At 23.7% G+C, this 22,077-nt stretch overlaps 10 protein-coding genes across 10 annotated transcripts; 4 read left to right on the top strand and 6 right to left on the bottom strand.

Annotated features, from left to right (window-relative positions):
- Positions 1-246: 246 nt before the first annotated feature.
- DICPUDRAFT_158745 (uncharacterized protein) lies at positions 247-1,258 on the bottom strand (the record flags this gene model as incomplete). Its single annotated transcript, XM_003293774.1, has 2 exons — positions 247-295; positions 1,140-1,258. The coding sequence occupies 2 exons, from the start codon at positions 1,256-1,258 to the stop codon at positions 247-249; spliced, it is 168 nt and encodes a 55-aa protein (XP_003293822.1).
- A 105-nt stretch (positions 1,259-1,363) lies between these two features.
- Positions 1,364-1,871, top strand: DICPUDRAFT_93113 (uncharacterized protein). Its single transcript, XM_003293778.1, has 2 exons — positions 1,364-1,527; positions 1,601-1,871. Exons 1-2 carry the CDS (start codon positions 1,518-1,520, stop codon positions 1,750-1,752), a joined length of 162 nt encoding a protein of 53 aa, XP_003293826.1. The 5' UTR covers positions 1,364-1,517; the 3' UTR covers positions 1,753-1,871.
- Positions 1,872-2,379: 508 nt separating this feature from the next.
- Positions 2,380-6,341, top strand: DICPUDRAFT_99765 (uncharacterized protein; the record flags this gene model as incomplete). Its single annotated transcript, XM_003293777.1, has 7 exons — positions 2,380-2,615; positions 2,710-2,787; positions 2,867-3,076; positions 3,152-3,241; positions 3,319-3,729; positions 3,795-4,054; positions 4,118-6,341. The coding sequence occupies 7 exons, from the start codon at positions 2,380-2,382 to the stop codon at positions 6,046-6,048; spliced, it is 3,216 nt and encodes a 1,071-aa protein (XP_003293825.1). The 3' UTR covers positions 6,049-6,341.
- A 599-nt stretch (positions 6,342-6,940) lies between these two features.
- DICPUDRAFT_5561 (uncharacterized protein) lies at positions 6,941-9,163 on the top strand (the record flags this gene model as incomplete). The annotated part of the gene is made up of 3 exons (XM_003293776.1): positions 6,941-7,098; positions 7,417-8,345; positions 8,400-9,163. Coding segments are annotated over 3 exons (1,851 nt in total), but the record flags the coding sequence as incomplete, so codon positions are not given.
- A 475-nt stretch (positions 9,164-9,638) lies between these two features.
- Positions 9,639-10,521, top strand: DICPUDRAFT_158742 (uncharacterized protein; the record flags this gene model as incomplete). Its single annotated transcript, XM_003293775.1, has 2 exons — positions 9,639-10,015; positions 10,092-10,521. The coding sequence occupies 2 exons, from the start codon at positions 9,639-9,641 to the stop codon at positions 10,519-10,521; spliced, it is 807 nt and encodes a 268-aa protein (XP_003293823.1).
- A 561-nt stretch (positions 10,522-11,082) lies between these two features.
- Positions 11,083-11,238, bottom strand: DICPUDRAFT_14104 (uncharacterized protein; the record flags this gene model as incomplete). The annotated part of the gene is made up of 1 exon (XM_003293773.1): positions 11,083-11,238. A coding segment is annotated over one exon (156 nt), but the record flags the coding sequence as incomplete, so codon positions are not given.
- Positions 11,239-11,592: 354 nt separating this feature from the next.
- Positions 11,593-12,042, bottom strand: DICPUDRAFT_42559 (uncharacterized protein; the record flags this gene model as incomplete). The annotated part of the gene is made up of 1 exon (XM_003293772.1): positions 11,593-12,042. A coding segment is annotated over one exon (450 nt), but the record flags the coding sequence as incomplete, so codon positions are not given.
- A 352-nt stretch (positions 12,043-12,394) lies between these two features.
- On the bottom strand, positions 12,395-15,261 carry DICPUDRAFT_158740 (uncharacterized protein; the record flags this gene model as incomplete). The annotated part of the gene is made up of 4 exons (XM_003293771.1): positions 12,395-12,443; positions 13,525-13,804; positions 14,173-14,599; positions 14,677-15,261. The coding sequence occupies 4 exons, from the start codon at positions 15,259-15,261 to the stop codon at positions 12,395-12,397; spliced, it is 1,341 nt and encodes a 446-aa protein (XP_003293819.1).
- A 501-nt stretch (positions 15,262-15,762) lies between these two features.
- On the bottom strand, positions 15,763-16,158 carry DICPUDRAFT_84337 (uncharacterized protein; the record flags this gene model as incomplete). The annotated part of the gene is made up of 1 exon (XM_003293770.1): positions 15,763-16,158. One exon carries the CDS (start codon positions 16,156-16,158, stop codon positions 15,763-15,765), a length of 396 nt encoding a protein of 131 aa, XP_003293818.1.
- A 154-nt stretch (positions 16,159-16,312) lies between these two features.
- On the bottom strand, positions 16,313-18,232 carry DICPUDRAFT_95900 (uncharacterized protein; the record flags this gene model as incomplete). The annotated part of the gene is made up of 2 exons (XM_003293769.1): positions 16,494-18,232; positions 16,313-16,424 (listed from the first exon to the last, which is right to left on the bottom strand). The coding sequence occupies exons 1-2, from the start codon at positions 17,981-17,983 to the stop codon at positions 16,313-16,315; spliced, it is 1,602 nt and encodes a 533-aa protein (XP_003293817.1). The 5' UTR covers positions 17,984-18,232.
- Positions 18,233-22,077: the final 3,845 nt, after the last annotated feature.

Raw genomic sequence — 22,077 nt, 5'->3', positions numbered from 1 at the left:
TACTAAAATCTAAATATCAATTTTAAACTTTATTTTTGTTTTAATTAAATATTTTTATTGATATTATTATTTTTTTAACATTCAATAAAATAATACAATCAATAAAATTAAATTATCAATAAATTTCATTTCTTTATTCCTTAAATATATCTTTTAAAAAAAACTAAATTTTATAAAAAATATTTAAAATAAAAAGAATAAAACTAATAGCTAAATAAATTATTATAATAAAATATAAAATTATGATTAATCAATAATCATAAGAGCTTTGACTCTTCTACTATTAATAAATACACTATATAAAATTAATTATTATAATTCTTTTTTATTTATAAAAAACTATAAAAAATATAAAAAATTTTCTTTATTCTAATTTTTTTTTTATTTTTTTTTTTAATAAATGATAGAAACTATATAATTTTTCAATCTGTAAAATTGACATCAAAAATTTAAAGAAGCAATAGAAGAAACAGTGTTGTATTGACTTTAAAAATTCATAAAAAATTCTTATCCAACCCAAAACAATTAAAAAATCATTTAAAAATAAATCAAAAATATATTGGTATTGTTTTTTTCATTATGGTCGTGGTGGGTATAGAAAAATAGGAATAATTTAGAGTGAACTAAAGAAAGAAAAAAATAAAAATAATTATTTTTATTAAAGAAACAACGAAATATTATTGAAATTATTAATTTTCAAAAATATAATAGCAAACTCAATATATTATATATATAATTTGTTATCAATTTTTTTATCTAGATATTTATTTCGATTTATTGACAAAAAATAATTTTTATTGGATGGATATTTTAAAAATCAATATAAAATGTTTCTTATACAATAATGATATCATATCATAATTTACATTTTATTTTTATTTTTATTTTTTTCAGAAATTTTAATATAAAAATAAAACATATAAAATAAATACAGTTGGTGTTGTGATATCATTAACAAAAAAAAAATAAAAATTAAAAATTTAAAAAAAAAGTGATACTCCATCACCCTTGGTATAGGTGAGAGTGGGGGAAATATAAAAACACTTATAAAAAAGAAGAGTATCTAAAAATAACTTTATATCATTTGGGGGGATGAGGGGGAATTATTGGAACCATAATAATTTTGTGTGTTGTCATACATTGAGAGATTTTTACAGATATGACAACAACAACAAATTACAAAAATATAATAGAGACATATATCAGTCGATATGCGAAAAATTTTATAACTCTTTACTTGTAGAGAGGTATTTAACATTATTATTTTAATTTTATTTATTTTTATTTTTCCTTTTTTAACTAAAATATTTAAATAATTTTTAAAAAAAAAAAAATATTCATTCATTCATTCATTCATTTATTAATTTAATACATTAAAATTAACAATATTATAATTTAATATTATATAATTTTAAACCAAAACAACACACTACCCCCACTCCTCTATAAAAATATTATTTATTCATTATTTATTTATTTATTTATTATTTAAATACATCTATTAATTAACTTATAAAATGTTATTCAGTAAGTATTTTACCATACAAATAATTATACCCTATATTAAAAATTCATATATTAATTTAATTTTTTTTTATAGAATCATTAGTTTCTTTAAAATCAACTTCATCAGTCTCAAAAAATACTATTTCAACTTCAAGTGATTCAATTTCATTTGATAATAATAATATCCAAAGTAGTAGAATGGTAACAAGCGGTTACTTTACCAGACCAAGTTTCGTCGGTTATTAAAAAAAAAGAAAAATAATATATATAAATTAAAAAAAAAAAAAAATACTTTTTTTTTTTTGCCCATCGATCGAGCTTGTAAATAAATCTTTAAATAAAATAAAATTTAAATATTAAAAATTAAAAAAAAAATTATATAATGGGTATTTTATTGTTTTTTTTATTATTATTATTTTTGTGTGTGGTTTAATTTAATATGATTTTACTAAATTTCCCGTATTTTTGAACTTGCTTTTTATTTAAAAAAATATGTTATTTGAAAACTTTATTTTACAAATTAGTTTTTATTATCTTTTATTTGGTATCATTACATAAAAAAAAAAAAAATCATTTATATTATTTGAATGATCACTTTAATATTTGTCAAAGAATGTTGTTCCATGAATTTAAAAAAATAAAAATAAAAAAAAATATAAAATTTTTTGGTTTTTTTTTTTCAAATTTTTCAAAATCATCATATTTTATTACTGAATACACGCTCTTTTGGATAACTTTATTTACCAAAGAAATGGTTTTCATTAAAAAAAATTTATAAAATATTAAACTTTAGTAAAAAATAAAAAAAAAAAGATATTTACAAAGAAAAACAATCAAAATTATAAAATAAATAATTATTAACAATATGGTAATATGAAAACCAAAAATCAAAAAATAATATTTTTAATATCAATAATAGTTTTTTTGGCATTTTCACCAAATAGTGTTCAATCAGATGACACATCATGCACACAAAATTTAATCAACACACTATTTAGTAATGCTCCATCAAATATAGTATTGTGCACAGGTGAAAGTGGGTATACAAGTTCAGATAATACATGGTCATATATTGGCATTTGCAAAGATAGTGTTACATTGGAATCATTGTAAATTTCTTATTTATAAAAAAAATGATATAATAATAATAATTTTTATATTAAATTTATTTAATTTCTTTATTTTTTTTTTAATATCATTTAGGTCTATAACATCAGTAACATTAAATTCAAACTCTTTACAATCAAATCTTTTAAGTTGTTTTACTTCATTAACTCAATTGTAATTATTATTTAATTTTTTTTTTGTGATAAAAAAAAAAAAATTAATTAATTTCATTTTATTTTATTTTATTTTTTAGAACTTTAACAAATTTATCATTTGATCAAGATGCATTTGGAAGCGGTAGTGCCACCAATGTAGCTCTCAATACATGCTCATTTAAAAACCAATTAATCTCATCAAATGGTAATTCAATATCACCAACCACAACCAAATTTTTTATGAAAATAAATGATCAGCTCAATTTACCTCAATTAAACCTAAAGACAATAAAAAATTTAAAATCTTTGTATGTATTTAATAAAACTCTTAAAATGTAGTAAATTAAAATGAATATTAATAAATATTTAATTTTTAATTATAGCGAATTGGTCCATGACATAACAGTTCAAGTGAATAATTATGTAACCTATATAAATGATCTAGTACCTAATGAAACTGATTTTGAACTTTTGTAAGTATAAAAAAAATTTCTAAACTAAAAAAAAAAAAATTAATTATGTTAATAATTATTATTATAAAAAAACATAGAACTTTAACATCAAATGAAATACCATCATTTGATAATATCAAGGCATCAGATTTATTTTTTAATTTAGTTAAGGCGTCAATGGTACCATCATTTGATAATTTTAATACATTAAATTCAGTCATTGGATTTTATTTCAATTTTAATTTTGATAGCGATTCAGAAATCGATTTCCCAACCTCATTTAGTTTAGCAACCAACATTGAAGAATTAACTTTAACAGGTCAACTTAAAAAACCTACAGCTACTTTATCTCTTCCACCAAATACTATAAAGCTAACAATTGCAGACAGCCCAAATTTTAATATTGACGGGGTTTTTCCTTTATTGTTACCAAACTCCTTAACCACCATCACCATAAGTAATTTAGGGTTAACCAACTTACCAACTTTCCCACAAAATATTCAATCAATGTAAGATTAAAAATTAATTATTATAATAATTAAAATTTTCTTACTAATATTTTCATATTTTATAGTTATTTTGAAAATAATGACTTAATACAATCAAGCAGTAATCTACCAGATCTTTCAAGCTATAGCAATTTAAAAAAAGTTTCTTTTGTTAATTGTGGATATACAGGATCAATACCTCAAAGCTATTGTGAATACAGTGACATAAATTTAACAAAAAATAACCTTCAAAACTCAGTTCCACAATGTTTAGTTTGTTATATGGATGAAACATATAATAGTTTTAGTTTTAACAATAACCCATCATTAACTATCGGGTCTTGTGGTAAGTTTTTTTTTTTATTTTTATTATAAACTAAATATTAATATAATATTTTAATTATTTTAGAACCAGGCTCAATCATACCAAATTTATCATATGATGACAACACAAAGATTTTAGCATTAACAGGTCAAAATTTAGGAAATGTTGGTCCAACTATTATAGGAAATGGTCAACAATTTCAAGTTGTAACACCTCAATCCTCATTTACTTTAGTATGGGACGAGTCGACCTATGGAACAATACCAGATACCATTCAAATGTATTTCGGGAAAGATGTTTTTACATTAGCCACAAGAGTTTTAACACCTTCAATCCAAACTATCAAAAAATCAAATTCAAATTTTACTTTTTCTGGTTCAAATTTCTCCTATAATAAAGATGATATTCAAATTATTGTTTCAAAATATCAATGTATTATTACCTTGGTGCAATTTAATACTATAGAATGTTATTTCGATAAGAAACTGCCAATTGGTCAAGATATTTCTGCAACTATTCAAAATGTTAAACCACCGACCTCAGTGGTGGTTCACTTTACAGTTAATACTCTATATGACACAACAACTATAGTGAAGTTTTGTCCCACTGATTGTAACATTGGTTCGGGATGGGGCAGATGCTCAAGTACCACAGGTGAATGTTTATGTACAACTTACTATACCGGTGATTCATGCAGTATCCCAAGCCCATTTTTGTCGTCGGTTTCATCAACAACAATTAAAGGTGGTCTAGTAAACCTATATGGGTGGTTTGGTAATGTTAGTCATAGTGACCTATCAATTAGAATTGGTGAATTAAACTGTGTGGTCCATTTTACCGATAACTTTTTTTCAAATTGTACCATTGGTCCTGGTAATGGTACAGTTTCCGTAACGCTGACACAAAATGGTTATGTTTGGACTGGTTATAATAAATTCCACTTTATCGAACCTTCTTATAAATGTCCAAAGAATTGCTCAAACCACGGTGTATGCAATGATCTGATAGGCCAATGCAAATGCAATAGTGGTTGGGGTGGATGTGCATGCAACTCTTATATACCACCTACTACAAGTGAAGCCTCGTCTTCCAGCCATGAAATATCTTCTCCAACAGTATCCATTCCACAATCAAATACAACTATTAATGAAACAATTGGATCAGCACTTATAAATAATCAACAGACTACTTTTGAAATTTCAATTCTTTCATTATTGGAGCTTGATTTCGAAAATAATATTATAAATATATATAACTTAACCAACCAATGGAGTACTGCCACTATCAATAACTCAACTTATACATTTCAGCAATCAATTCAAGAGTCATGCTTAATTACATATACAATACAACAAATTAATACACCTACAGAATTGGAATATGCAGGTTTAAATTTAGAATTAGAGAAAGACTCCATTAAAATATCAGTTTTAATTCAAAACTACACATTTTCCAGTGCACTAAATCAACTTCAGCTCCGACTAGAGTCCTCAGTATATAGCAACAATACAGAATCTTTTGACAACGAATGCAACAATAAAGATAGTGAAGCAGAGATGGATGGAATCGATAAAAATCAACTTTTAAACTTTGTATTACTTTCAAAAAATAATAAAATATTAAATGCAGTTTTTGTAAATAGAATTATGAGTGATTCAAGACAAACGTTTATTACAAATACAATCATATCAAATAAAACAACTTCAAATAATAAATACTCGATAGTAATCGGTCTAAATTTACCCCACTGCACCCACGAATGTTTTATAGATCCAAACTTTAGCCTACTGGTAGATAGCCATTTTAATAAATGCCAACCTAATGGAAGACCTGTTTGGGTATTATATGTTTCCATATTTGTACCATGCACGTTCTTTGTCATTGCTGCAATAGCGTGGGGTATTATATTCAGAAAGTACCGTACCTCAATTTTAATAAAATGCTATGAACATAAAGAATCTTTAAATAATCTAACAAGAAAAAACAAAGATTATATTTATATGCCAAATAGATAAAAATTTTTTTTGTAAATTATGATCACAGTTTTTCAAATATAATTTTTAAAACCCCACAAAATTAAATTGTAAATAAATTCAATTCCTTTTTAAGGAAATAACGAATATTCTATTTTTTTTTTAATCTTGATCATTTTTATAAACACTGTTTCATTGAAAGATACTTATTAGGCCATTTGTTAATTTGTTTAATTATTTTCTCAAGATAGCGGGTTAATTTATAAATTTGTAAAAAAAAAATTAAAAATTATTTAAATTTTAAAAAAAATAAAAATAAAAAAAAATTATATTCGAATATTTCATTTTTCATTTTTTTCAAGAATTTTTTTTATTTTTTTTATTTAAATAGTGCCAGTTAATATTACCTTTAATTATACTCCAACTATTTAAACCATTAACTATATTTAAATCATTAAATATTAAAATGAATAATGGTAATAATAATTGTGATGTGAATAATTCCCAAAATTCAACACAAATAAAAACAGCATCTTTAAAACCATCATTTCCAACGTTAAAACCATCATTTCCATCTTTAAAGCCATCATTTCCATCTTTAAAACCATCATTTCCATCTTTAAAACCATCAATACCCTCCAAACCACCAGCTAAACAGTTTAATCTTAGTTTATTAAAACCCACACTACCATCCAATGTAAATAATAGCCAATCCCAATCACAGTCACAATCACCACCATCATCTCAAACACAAAAGCAATCAATAGCGTCTTTTTTTAAAGGAACATCTGCACCAAGTACACAAGAATCAACAAAACCATTTTTCGATAATAGCTCAAAATTTGATTTTCCATCATCTGATCCAAACACTGTTCAAACAAATCAATTTGAAGTTTTTGAAGATATTGGTAATAATCAGTATAAACTATTTGGAGGGCACACCGTCAAGTTTCCATTTAAACCATATCCATCGCAGGCATCTATGATGAGCAGAATTTTATCGGGATTAGATAATAAAGAGAATTGTTTGTTAGAATCCCCAACAGGTACAGGTAAAACTTTAACTTTATTATGTTCAGCATTAGAATGGCAGTCACAGCATAAAATTAGACAGATTAAAGAATGTGAAGAGAAAAAAAGATTAGCAAGAGAATCAAAGGAAAGATCAAAAAAAAAAATACGTTCGAGCGATGGTAAACCACTCTCTGTAAAACTAGAAGATTTAGATGATGATACGTCCAAAACCACTACTACTACCACAACATCACCAAATAATAAAAAAACTAAATCAGGGTATGAAGATATGGGCTTTGATGACGAGGATTACTATTATAGAGGTTTACAAACCGATTTTAAACCAGTAAATAGCGGTGTTAATGGTGTTAAAATTAAAACAGCCCTTAAGAGAAGCCGAGAAGATTTAAAAAAGTCAAATAATAATAATAATGGTTCAGATAGTGACGATACCGATAGCGAAGATCCAGTAGAAAACTTTAGACCCAATCCATCACCAACAATCTTCTTTTGTTCCAGAACTCATTCACAAATTAAGCAATTAACCGAGGAGCTTGCCAAAACCCCATATAGACCCAATATGTTAGTAATGGGAAGCCGTGATCATTACTGTATCAATAAAGAACTCAAAGATGTACCAAGAAAGAAAGAAAGATGCAAAAAGATTATTAAAGATCCAGGTTGCCGTTATTATAAAAAGGAATTTGTATTATCATCGATTTCAACTTTTAGAAAAGGTGGTGCTAAACAAGTATGGGATATTGAAGATTTAAAAAAAGCAGGTCAAGAACATTCCGAATGCCCATTTTTTGTTTCAAAAGATATGCTACCATCCTCAGATCTTGTGTTTTGTCCATACAACTATTTAATTGATCCCTCCATTCGTAGTACACTCAAAGATAAAGTCAAAAACTCAATTGTTATATTCGACGAAGCACATAATATTGAAGATGCCCTTATGGACGCAAGCAGTTTTGAATCGACTCTTGATGAATTGTATGAGAATGTTTTTCAAGTTTTAAAACAAATTAGAATGAACCCAAAAATCATCAAAAATTTAAGCCCAGAGAAAGAGCATGCTATCAATATTATTCATCCAATTATGGATGAACTAGTAGCTTGGATTCGTGAAAAATCGGAATCATTAAAACCGATAGACTTTGAAAAGCATTCAAGAGTTTGGAAAGGTAAAGAAATTTTAGATATACTCCAGGGGATTGGTTTAAGCGAATCGAACTACTTTGAATTTTCATCGTCTGTCAAAGCACTATCCGATGAAACCGATGACAAACAAAACAAAAAAGATAAATTAGGTAAACCATCTGGTCCAACTTCGAGAAAGGATGAAACTATTGATCCTATACCACCCAGAGCTTTAGCAATATTAGAAGAGTTTTCAAAAGTTATAGAATTTATATTTAAAAACGCAAATTGGGTAGATGATTATGTTTTGGTATTACAAAAACAAACAGTACTCACAAATTCATTTGTAAAGAAACAACAAAGCTCTAAATGGAATCTTATAGTTAGTATTTGGGCACTAAGTCCAAGAATTGCTTTCTCTTCTTTGAATTCAAAAACCCATTCAATCATTTTGACATCGGGTACACTTTCACCACTATACAGCTTTCCATTTGAATTGGCATCACCATTCCCAATATCAGCAGAAATGGGTAATTTATCAGATATTAAAAACCGTGCATGGATTGGTACACTCTCTCATGGCGTCAGAAATGAAAAGTTTTTATGTACTCATGGTAATACCGATTCATTTAGCTTTCAAGATTCTTTGGGCGAAACTATTATAGAACATATTAAAATAATTCCAAGTGGTGTTTTATGCTTTTTCCCATCATATGGATTTTTAGAAAAGATAACTGATAGATGGGCTAGTACTGGACTTTTAGATAAAATTAACGAATTAAAACCAGCATTTGCAGAACCCAAAAATATCAAAGACTTTAATGAAACATTAATTGGATACCGTCAAACCGTTCAAAGTAACCCCAAAAAAGGTGCTATATTATTTGCTGTATGTCGTGGTAAAGTTAGTGAAGGTATAGATTTCTCTGACGAATATGCAAGAGGTGTTATTGTAGTTGGTATACCCTATCCAAACCTAAAGGATCTTCGTGTGGATTTAAAAAAAAAACATAATGACACAAACAACCAACAAAAAAAAGGTATTTCAGGAAGGGATTGGTACAACTTACAAGCCTATCGTGCTTTAAATCAAGCTTTAGGAAGATGTATAAGAAACAAAAATGACTATGGTTCAATCCTTTTAATTGATGAAAGATTTACATTAGAAAATAATTGGAGCTCTCTATCAAAATGGACCAGGCAGTGTATCCAAAACAATAAAAGTTTGGAAAAATCGACCAAATCCTTAAAGAACTTTTTTAATAAAAAAATGGAATAAGGGGTAATAAAAAATTATTCAATAAATCAATCAAAAATTCACTTTTTAAATGAAAAATCAGAAAAAAAAAAATTATTTTTTTTTAATTTTTTTTTTTTTCTTTTTTTTTTTTTTTTTAAATTTTTTCAAAAATTTTTTAAACGAGAATCATTTTTAAAATTAACCCACATCACAACACATTTTATAAACCATAACAATGAATTGTTTAAATAATAATAATAGAAGATTGTTAGGTGTTGTTTTAAAACAACAAAATAATTTTATCAATTTAAATAGAAAATATTTTGGAAATATTAGCAACATTGCATCAACCACCAGATTAAATAATGAAAATAAAATAAACTATCAAACTAGAACAGCATTTAATACACCAAGAAGAATGAAACAAAATTATTTCTTACAATCAACTGGCGCAATTTTCAATGAAGAAGTTCAACCATCTTTAACCTCAATCATTACCACACCAAATAAATGGTATCCATATGGTAAATTTATTTATCAAAATATTACCTCACATTTCGTAATCAAATCAAAATTAAAAGCTTTAGATAGAACAAGATATACAAAAAGAGCGTAAGTTTCTGTATATAATAAAACAAATAAAAAGTGGATAATTAATAATTAATATGTTTTATTTATTCTATTTTAGCTTTTTAAAAGAAGCTGAAGATATGTTTATAAAAGTAAATGAATCAATTGCAGATGGTAACAAACACCAACTTAATGAACTTTCATCAATCCAATTTGGTGAAGTTGTAGAAAAAAAGTCAGGTTATCTTAATAGAAATAAGGATCTTAAATTTAAATGGAGTTGTAATATAACTGGTAAAAATTTACTTTGGACAAGAGCTGGTCAAATTAAAACTTCTGCCAAATCATCAACCTTTTTTGCCCAAAACTGTGTAGAATTTATTGGTACCCAAAGCATACAAGTATTTGACAAGAAAAACAACCTTATTTCAGAAAATAAAGACCAACCATTCAAGTTAGAATACATTTTTGAACGTAATTTAGCTTCCACACCATCAATGTGGAGAGTTTGTTCTTCAACTGATTATAACATTGGCGAAAAAATTTAAATAAATAAATTATTTTTTTAATAAAACTATAGTTATAGTATATATATAGTTATAGTATATTTTTAGTATTTTGTAAAAAAAAAAAAAAAAAAAAAAAAAAGAAAAATAGGTTTTAAAAAATTTAAAGATTTATTTACAAAATTTTTTAGATAATTTTTTTTATGTTGTGTTTTTTGTTATTTTTTAATAAAATAATTATTAATATTGTTTGGTTTGGTGTGGTTTGTGTGGAAAATATCGTTTGTTTATAAAGTGTATATATGTATTATAAAAATATTTTTAATATGGTATAAAATCGCTATTTGAAGAACCAAACGAATTAAATGAATCACTTTCAAAAGAATTTGGGAAGAAATAATCGTTTGTGGAATGTTGTTGGGCTAAAAATGGGTTATTTTGAATTGGTTGTTGTGTTTGTTGAAGTTGTTGACCATTTTGTTGTTGCTGTTGTTGATGTTGTTGAAGTTGTTGTTGGTTTGGACTGTTAAGAGTTGGTGATGATGGTTGTTGTTGTTGTGATGGTGATGAAATTGGTAATGGTGCAATGGTACCTAATGGTCCACCGACACCCTCTGTAATGAATAAATCTAAAAGCTCACTTAAAGTTTCAGAGTCTCTTGTTGAAGCATTACGAAATACTCTTCTAACTTTTTCAGCTCTTTGTCTTGGATCTAATTGTGTATATGCATTCATCATTTGTTTAAAACTATCTTCAAAGGTCGAATTATTATTATTATTTATACTATTATTTAAACTATTATTATTACAATTATTTAACGTATTTGTAGATGAATTTAATGAGGTTGTAGTTGTTGTAGTTGTTGTATTATTATTTGTTGCAGTATTTGTTGCAGTATTTGCTGCAGTGTTATTATTTGAATTTACAGATGGTGAAGCGGATGCAGTTGCAATGGCAGTAGATGATGAACCTGATGATGATGAAGTTGATGGTGTTGTGGCTTGTTGTAGTAATAACTTTTCAATTAATTTTTGTTGTTCATATTGTTGATGTTGTATTTTTGATACAGATTCTAAAAGAATATCATTCCAAGTACGCTTCTTTGGTGGTTGTTTCTTTTTTAGTTGCTCGGGTTTAGAAATTACTTTGATTGAGGTTGTTAATGCGTATAAACCCCCAATTGGCTCTTTAGTAATTGGATCTTGGCCTTCTATTTTAACTCTGAAAAACATATCTTCATGTTGTGAAGTTAATACCTTGATACGTAATTCTATATTTACCGAATCACCAGATTCATTGGGAGTTGCTTTATGTTCTACTGGTTTAACTTTAACAAAATCTACTTCTTTTTCTTCATTACCATCACAATCATATAGCAATGTAGAATCGAATGCTACACAATTTAAATCGATATCGGGCTTCTTTAGTTTTAATTGAATATTGAATGGACTGTTTTTAATTACAACTCTTATATTCTTTTGTAAACCATTTAGTGTAACCTTTTCTTCGAATGGTGATGTTTGCGAAACCAATTCCAATCTTTCATCACACCCGGTGTTCATATGACCCATTTGGTGCATTGCTTGTTGGTGTTGAATTAACATATTATAATTTTGTTGCAGTTGTTGTTGTTGTTGCGATTGATCAATAAAAGTATTAATCATTATTTATTAAAAAATAGAAAAGATGGGACTTATAGATTGAAATTTAAATTATTACTGTTTTCATAAAACTTATTAAAAAAAATAAAATATATTTATTGTGGGTGATTAATTATTATTACTATTGTTATTTATAAAAAAAAAAAAGAATTGATTTAATTTTGGTGGAAATATTTTATTTTTATTATTAAAACAAATAAAAGGAGAGGAGTTGGTTCTCTTTTTTTAGAATACTATTATAAAAATAAATAACTTAAATTTTGACGTTGAGATATGTATCTTTAAGTTTAATAAGTGTGTTTCTAATTATATAATATAACAATAAAAATAAAAAAAAATTAAAATTAAAAATTAAAAAAAATAAAAAAAAAAAAAAATAAAATAAAATAAAAAAATAAAATTATTATAAATAGTGGTTTGAATTAATAGAACAAATATAGTTATTGTTTGTTGAATGGGGGTAGTAGGTGTGGTTATGTGGTAATGTGATTAATGAATGGAACAAAATTATTTTTTGACAAAATTATGAAAAAAAAAAAAAAAAAAAATGTATATGTGGGGTTGCTATATATAGTTTTGATTTTTTTTTTTTTTTTTTTTTTTTTTTTTTTTTTTTTTTTGGATTGCTGCTAAAAAAAAAAAAAATAATTATATTATATAATTATTGATTAAATATTATTATGCTCTGATTAATATAAGTAAAATTATAATGGAAAAAAAAAAAAAATAATATATTATTTAAAAATATAAAAAAAAAAAAAAATCAATTTTTCGTTTTTTTACAAAAAATTTTTTAAAAAAAAAAGAAAATAATTTAAAATAAAATAATTAAATAAAAATCTTTTTTTTTTTTTTTTTTTTTTTTTTTTTTTTTAAAAGGATTAAAAGGGGGAAATTTTCCCAACCCACCCCCCCAATATCATTATCAAAAAAATCATTGTGACTTTTTTTTTTTTTTTTTTTTTTAATAATATCACAATTTTTGATATTAATACTTATTTATATAGGTTGATACACGATTAAAGGTTTTTTCAAAATTTTTTTTTTTTTTTTTTTTTATAAGACCTATTCAGAATAATTTTATTATAAAGACTTTTTTTTAATAAATGTATATAACTGTCCCTAATTTTTTAAAATAAAAATTAAAATTTAAATTAAATTAAAATAAATAAAAAACAAAAAAAAATTTTATTTTTTTGGACAAGCCATAAACATATTCAAAGGGTAACGTCATTACACGAACAAAGAAAAAAGATTAAAAAAATCATCAACCTTTTTTTTTTGAAATAGGCATGGTGATAAAACCAACTTTATTTTTTTTTATTCGAAACAGATAGAGACTTTAGTTTATCTCTTAATTGATTTAAATAATAATTAAATAACTCTAATGATTTCTTTTGAGCTTTTGTTTTTTTCTCTTTTTCTTGTGGTTGTTGCTGTGATTCTCTGTGTTGATTAATTTTTATTAAAACAATTTGTTTTTCAAATTTATTGAACATTGATTGAATATTTTCGTTTGTGAATAGTTTTTCTGATAATTGTCTATTTGATATTTTGGTTTTTGCTTCTAACAAAATATTTAATATTACATCTAGTTGTTCCAATTTTTTATTTTCATTTTCGCTGAATGACATAGATTGATATTCATTTTCTAGTTTTTCAACTATATAAATAGATTCAATGATAACGTTAGCATTAAAATATGAATCGATATGAGGTAATTTGTGTTAAAAAAAAAAAAAAACCCCAACATTGACAAAAAAAAAAACAACAAAAAAAATTAGTGATGTGGTTTTCTTATTTTTTTTTGAAAAAAAAAAGAGGATATTTTTAATAAAAAAAAATATATGCCTAGGTGATTGGGCAAAATGAAAAAAAAAAAGATATTTCTTTTGAAAAGTTTGCATATTTTTCAAAAAAAAAATTAAAAAAAAAAAAAAAACAAGTGATGTCACGTGGGCATGAAGAAAAAAAATATGTGTAAAAAAAACCCCAAAAAAAAAGAATTATATATATTTATAAATATCTTACCAAAAGATTTTATATTATCATCAATATCTTGAGCAATTATTGTGGTTGTTTCATCCAAATTATTTCTCTTTATTGTTGGCTGAGTTTGTGTATTTTTAATCTCTAGTGGGTAACAACATTTGAAAATAAATATCCAAACTAAATGATATTGGGGAAAGATTTGAATGAATTCTTGGTTCGATAAAACTAAATTCATAAATTCTGGAACTTTCTGAATAAACTGTGTTAATAGATTTGATTTACAACAAAGTTTGCATAATTTATCTAATAAAATATCTACGCCACTATTGAATGATATCATCAATTTATAAACTATTATCGCGATAAATTGAGATAAAATACCTTTATGAATAATGGTTGTGCCCCAATTACCGCTATCTATATTTTTTAATGGATTCTCTGAATAAAAATAAATTAAATTTGAAATCTATATAAAAAAAAAAAAAAAAAAAATTAATAAATAATAATAAAATAATATTAATAAATTTTGGTTAATTTACTTACAGACTCAAATTCTAGTTTTGAGGTGCTAATTTGTTGAAATTGGTCATTTGGTATAGAGTTCCAAAAAGCAATTCTATCTACAAGATATGGTAATAGTTGGTAAATGTATTTCGAAAGACATGTAATTGAAGATTGTGGTATATTTTTGTGGTTGTTTGTGTTGTGAATAACGATATCATTATTACTAGTGGTACTTGGGTCAATTAAAACTAAACTTGAAAGAAGTGATAATATGGTTTTAAATTGGAATGGTGTCAGGTATTTCTTAATTTCATCGTCACCATCAATTTCATTTGGATTTGCAATTTCTAATACTTTGAATACCAATGGTAAAATATATTGAATATCAGTTGGTTTATGGATCATTCTGTCACGGAGTAAATAAATAAAGTTTGGTAAAAGTTCTTGAAGCTTTAATTGGGTATTGCTAATTAATAATTTCGAAATCTCTTCAATATCTTCTAAAATTGAATAGTCCTCCCAAACAGAATCGTCTGATATATGATCATATGAAATTGGTTCTATAATTGATTGAAGCTTTTTTGAAACAATATCCCCAGGTTTCAATTTTGTTTTCTCTGCCATAAAATATAAAATCATCATCATTATTACAATTATTATCTTCAAATGGTTCGTAGACATCTTCTTTTTCTGGTTTATCTAAATTATCTTCTATTTCATCTTTTTCATCCAATTCTTTAATTTTTTCAATTTCTTTTTCTTTTTCTTTTATTTGATCTAAATAGTCTTCTTCACCTTCGCTATCAGTTTCTAAATCGTCCAAATAATATTCATTTAGTAAATTTTGAAAATCTTGTGGTTTTTTTAGTCTATGTTTTGTAATAAAAAAAAATAATAATGTAAATATTTAAAGTTAATATTATTGTTTTTTTATTATATTTATATTATTATAGTTATCATTATCATTATATAATTGTCATTTTATTAATTATTGTTATGTAAATTATAAATTTAAGGAATAAAATAAATACTTTAATAAAATTTTAATAAGGTTTATATAAAATAAATAGTATATACCGCTATAGTATTTCGAAAGATCTTTAATGTTTTTATCAATATTTGTTTTTATTTCTGTTGTGCCCCAATATTGATGGTTTTTTTTGATTTTGTTGTTCTTGATCTTTTCCTTATGATGGAGTTATATTTTAATGAGTTTTCATTTATTGTATCAAAAAATTGATTATTTAAATTATATTGGAATAAAGAAAATGGTTGTAAATCATCTGCGGTTTTATCATATGTGATTTTATGATTTAGTTTTGAAAGTTGTTCATAGGTATCGTTTGTGAACTGTTCTAAATTATTTACAGATATTTCTGGTAAATAGGTTGATAGTTTATTAAATATTTCTTGGTTATTTAGTTTTTTATCTTTATTGTTATTATTATTTATATTGGTATTATCATCATCATTTATTTTTTGTTTTAATAATTCATCAATAATATCTTTTAATGTTGACATTATTAATTTAAAAATGAATGTAAAATTTTAAAAAATGAAATTTTAAAAAAAAAAAATTAAAAATAAAAAAAAAAAATTTATTTTCAAAAAATAAAAAAAAAAAGCTTTTTGTGTGTTTATTTTTGATTTTTTTTAATTTTACATTTTAAATAAATTATATAACGGGTAATTGTAATAAATCATTTTGAATTGGTACATTACTGTTGTTACTTGCAGCACTATTACAGTTGTTATTGTTATTATTATTATTATTATTATTACTATTACTATTATTATTTGTATTATTTGTATTTGTGTTTGCATTAGTATTATTAGAATTTTGTTGATTTGAAAACATTATTGGACTTGGAGTTAAAATTTCATGATTAAAAGTTGGGGTATTGTGGTGGAATAGTGAGTGTGGTGGAGGTGGTGGCACAAAAAAATTCATAAAACGTTGTAATTCGATTTTAGAGGGGCAATTTTCACAATAGCAGTTGGTTTCATTTGAATCTTTTGAAGTGTCAGTACCAGTATCACTTGATGTATCACTTGCACCAAGTTCGTCCATAAATGTTGAAACTAATTGTTCCAAATCGTCAGAACGTAATTGTTCAACCATTTTTTGTATAATATCTTTTCTTTCATTTTCAGGTACATATTTAAATGCTTCGACGACTCTATTAAAGGAGTTTTGAAAGTTATTTGCTTGTTGTGGTTGTGCTTGTTGTAATAGGTGTTGTTTTTGGTGTTGTTGGGCATATTGTAATTGTTTATGTAGTTGTTGTTGGTGTTTAATATTGTTATTTAATAAATTTAATGTATTTTGTTGTTGTTGCTTTGAAATATCAAATTTGGTATTGTTGTTAAAGTCTTCATCTTCGCTATCGTCGTCACTTTCATTATCTTCATCTTCATCATTTAATCTATTCGAATAGGAGCTTAGTGATGGTGTAGATGAATTGGATGAGTTTTCATCATTTATTTTTGGACAGTATGGCTCCATATCAAATTCTATTTGGTGTTGTTGGTAAAGATTCTTGATCCATTTGCTTTGGCCATCTTGGAATTTTGAAAGTTTCTTTAGCTTATCGGTAAGTATTTCGTGGAATGTTTTTTTTTTTAAGATTGGAATACCTTCTTTTTTAACATGGTCGACCTTGGATACGATTCTAATTGGATGCGAAACCATACAAATGTTGTAGATTGTCTGTGATGCATTGGCTAATGAATTGTTTCCAATATTATTTAGGATAGTCATAATTGGTTCACTACTTGTTGGTGGTGGTACTGTTGTGTGACTGATGTGCAAAACAGCAAGAAACATCGAGCCTTGATGCTGACTTGAAAGAATGCCAACTTTAACTTCTACAGTAACTTCGGTTCCATCATCGCTAACGGTGGCAACATATTGTAATGGTTCGTTGTGAATGAAATCTACCATTTTTGGTGGGTCACTATCATAGAGTAATGTTGCTTTGATAACGTAATTATGGAAATTAAATTGTGGATCGTTGGATCTCATTGTTATATTGAATGGTGTGTTTTTGACTACTACATGTACATGTTTAATAAAGTTGTGTGGTTTTTGTAATTGTAATAATACTTGTTGGGCATAATATGGATTTAACGAATTTAAAGAAATTATGGATGATTGTTGTGGTGCACCACCCAAATGCTGATTTTGGAGTTGAAGAATATGTTTATTTTTTAAAGCTGGTCCATTTTTTGTCATTTGGTTTGCAGCAGCGATTAAAGATTGTAGTTTAGGAGGTGAAAATTTAATCTCTTCGACAGCTACTGCTCCTTGTTTTGTTATTTCGATTAAAGGTTGATTATAAATCATTTTTATATTATTTTTTGTATAAGATTACTAATATATATTTTTATTATTTTTATTCGATTGTGATTGGTAAAATAGTATAGTGTTTTTTTTTTTTGATTAGTAATGATGATGATTTTTTTAGAATTTTATAAAGTATAGATATATTTTTATTGGATGGTATTGATTTTATTGGATAAGATTATGTTGGATAGTTATTGATTTTTTCTTTCTCTCGATATATTTATAAAATAAAATAAAAAATTAAGAATTAAAAGATTAGTTATTATTATTATTATTATTGATTTTTTTTTTTTTTTTTAATTGATTGAAAAAATAATTAATTATTATTATTATAATATGATAATATATTGAAAAATAAAATAAAAATTAAAAATAAATAATTTATTACAGTATACTAGCAATTTTCAAAATAAAAAACAAAAATAAAGGTATTATTATTTATGGTAATAGTGGACAGAAAGTAATACAATAAAAATACAAAGAGTAAAGTGAAACGATAAAAAATAGTATAGTATTAACTTGTTATTAATTGGTTTTATATGGGTTATGATTATAAATAATTTGTATACTATAATAATTTGTAAAATAAATAAATTTATAATTTAAAAAAATAAAATATTTTTTAAAAATAAGAAAGAAAAAAAAAAATTAAAATTACAATTAGTTAATATTTTAAAATAAACTAATATTATTATTTTTATTATTTTAAAAACAATAAAATGTGTGGAGTAAAATAAAATTAAAATAGAAATTTAATTATTTATAGATAATTAAACAATGATTAAAAGTGTATATATATAGGATAACAAAACAAATATAGTATAGGTGTAAAATTTAAAATAGTAATTAAAAATACAATAATGAAAACAAGCAAGATTTTAGATAAGGAGATTTAATAGATAATTAGTTTGTTTATTATTTTGAAAAGATATTTATTATTTTTTTATTTTTTGTTGTTGTTGTTGTTGTTGTTGTTGATGTTACTTCAACAATAGGATATTATAAATGTATTTTAAATAATAAAAAAAAAATAAAGTTTTGTCATTGATTTTAAATTAGAAAAAAGATAATTAAAATTAATTTGGTAATTTTCTTTTTTTATAAAATTACAAACTATTTGATCATTTATTTATTATTAAAGTTATTGTGTTGTTTTTTTTTTAAATTATATGAAACGAACAACATTTTTCTTAACCCTTTACCCCACCACTTCCACCCGCTTTTTACACACACCCACACAACTCGCTTAAAAATTTAATCCACTATCACCCATTATAATAATTTTTATAGAATAGCCAATTATTAAATAGGAATTAAAAAAACAATAATTAATTCCACCATCAACAAAAAAATATATAAATTTTACTGATAACAAATGTGGATAGGGGTAAATAAAATATTTTTAAAAAGAAAAAAAAAAATTTAAAATTCCCTCAAATAAACATATATACACACAAAAAAACATACTTTTAATTATTTTATGCCCAATATTAACCCCTTCCCTTCATTTATTAGCTCTTTCATATGTTTATATTCATAATATTTTAAATTAACTAATATAACAAATTAGTTAAAATAATAATGACAACACCCACACTTCCACACATACATACTTAAAAAACATACTTTAATAAAATATTTAAATTAAAATAAACTCACCACACACACAAAAACAATTTTAATCCAAACACACTAGCACAAATTTAAGAGTGGGGTAAAATAAATTTGTAATTTAAAAAATCAAATAAAATATTTAAGATTATTCATCAATATCACCTCAAAATACAAATATTGTTTGGTGAAAAAAAAAAATTTCTCATTATTTATGGAATTAAATTAATAATGGTGTTATATCAAATTGTCAAAATAATCATAAAAGTTAAAACCCACATATCAAATTCTTGTAATAAAAATCATTTATTAAAATAAAAATATATATAAAATTTCTTTTAATTGGAACATTCTTTTTCAGTTATTATTTTAATATTTGTATTTTATAAAACAAAAAAAAAACATGAGAAAAAATGGTTAAAAACCCCAAAATATGTATGCAATTATTTAATTTCATTGGACCACTTGGTTTAACTTTTAAATTTATGTTGAATAAGAAATATTTAAATAAATTTGAAAATAAAAAAAAAATAAAAAAAAGATCATCTATTTACCCTTATTTTTTTTTTTTTTATTTATTTATTTTTTACTTTTTTTTTTTTTATTTTTTTATTTATTTATTTTTTTTTTTAACTATTATGTGGAAAAAAAAGTTAATTTAATTTTAAAAAAAAATAAATTAGTAACATAGGGTATATCACATGCCGATGAATGGTAAAATAAAACAAAAAAAAAATAAAAAGTATTTTTTGCATAGATCAGTGGACACATGCGAAATTTTTAATCCTATAATTATGACATGTGACTAATGGGCAACACCCTCAATTAGAAAAAAAAAAAAAGGTTTTGATAAATAGTTTTTTCCAATAATAGAAACATATCTGTATTAATTCATTAATTATCCACAAATAATTAAAAAAATGAATATCAGTGTCTATAATGGCTTGATTTACCCCCAAGTTTTTTTTTGTTTTATCCATCATAATTTTTAAAAAATATTAAAATGAAATAATTATAAAAAAAAAAAAAAAAAAAAAAAAAAAGATATTCTTTGAATTTAAGAATTTAGATATTTATTTTTATGTAAAAAAAAAAAAATTTTATATATTAAAGAAATAATTCTCCTTTTATCTCAATCACCAAAATAGTTTGAATAATAAAAATAAAAAAATAAAATAATAAATTATTTAAAATAAAATTGGTGTTGCGAATTGAAAAATAAACAATCCAATCATTGGTTTTTTTTCTTAAATCTCTTTTTCAGAGATAAAAGAAATTATATTTTAAAAATATCTCAGGCATTTTTTTTTTATTTTTTTTTATTTTTTTTTTATTTTTGATTCTTTGTATTTAATGCAAATAAAAAACTATTTGACAGAATGAAAAATACAGTTTTACAAAATCACAGGTCCACCACTTAAAAAATGCAAGCATCATAATTTTATAATAAAAACTCTTAAATCATTCAATACTACATAGCAACTTGATTTATAATTTTTTGTTGATAATTTTTTTTTTTTTGTCACAATAACCATTGGCACACTTTTATCATAAAAATTTTAAGGTCAAAAAATAATTTAAAAAAAAAGATATACATACAAAGAAAAGTAAAACAAAAAAAAATATGTAAAAAAAAAAAGATAAAAATTTAAAAATACGTTAAATTCTGGGTATAAAATTTCATAATTTTTTCTTAAAAATATTTTTTTTTGTTGTGGTAACTAATAAAGAAGAGTCTTTCCATCTGATAATTTAGAGTTGAATATCTATTAAAAGGCAAACACATGTACCACAAATGTCCACTTTTATTTTTTTTTTTTTTTTTTTTTATTATTTTTCATAAAACCCTTAATTTTTTTATAAAAAAATAATTTAAAAAAAAAATTATAAAATCTTAATGTTTTTTGAGATAAAAAATTAAATATCTTTTTTTTTTGATTATAAAAAATATTGTTCAATTTGGATGATCCACAATACTAATACATTAATTCCTTTTTCAAAATTAATTTTTTTTTTTAAAATAAATGTATTAAGGTCAATAATAGAATAAAAAAAATCTTTAGTTCACCTAGTTTATAATCCAATAGTAAAAAGAAACAATCACTCAATTAAATCATGCTAAAAATGTTAACAAATTTTTGAGGGAAAAGTATTGTCGAGAGGTATATTTAACATTAACTTTAAAAAAAAAAAAAAAAAAAAAAATTTTCACTCAACCAATTTTTTTTTTTTTTTTTGCTTTGCGCACTAAATGCATATAAAAAAAAAAGTTAATAAAAGAGATCGATTCAATTATTTTTTTTATGAATATATTTTATATCAGGAATGGGGTTTTTGGAAATTTTTTTTTTAGGGGGGGATTAATTAAGGATTATATTATAGGTTTTTTTTTTTTTTTTTTTTTTGGGGTTGGGGGAAGGGCAAAAAAAACAAATAAATTTTTTTTTTTTTAAAAAGAAAAAAAAGGTTTTTATACGGAGGGG

Source organism: Dictyostelium purpureum (assembly GCF_000190715.1).
Source record: "Dictyostelium purpureum unplaced genomic scaffold DICPUscaffold_469, whole genome shotgun sequence".
Lineage (NCBI taxonomy): Eukaryota > Evosea > Eumycetozoa > Dictyosteliales > Dictyosteliaceae > Dictyostelium > Dictyostelium purpureum.
This window is presented reverse-complemented; position numbering and strand designations above follow the sequence as displayed.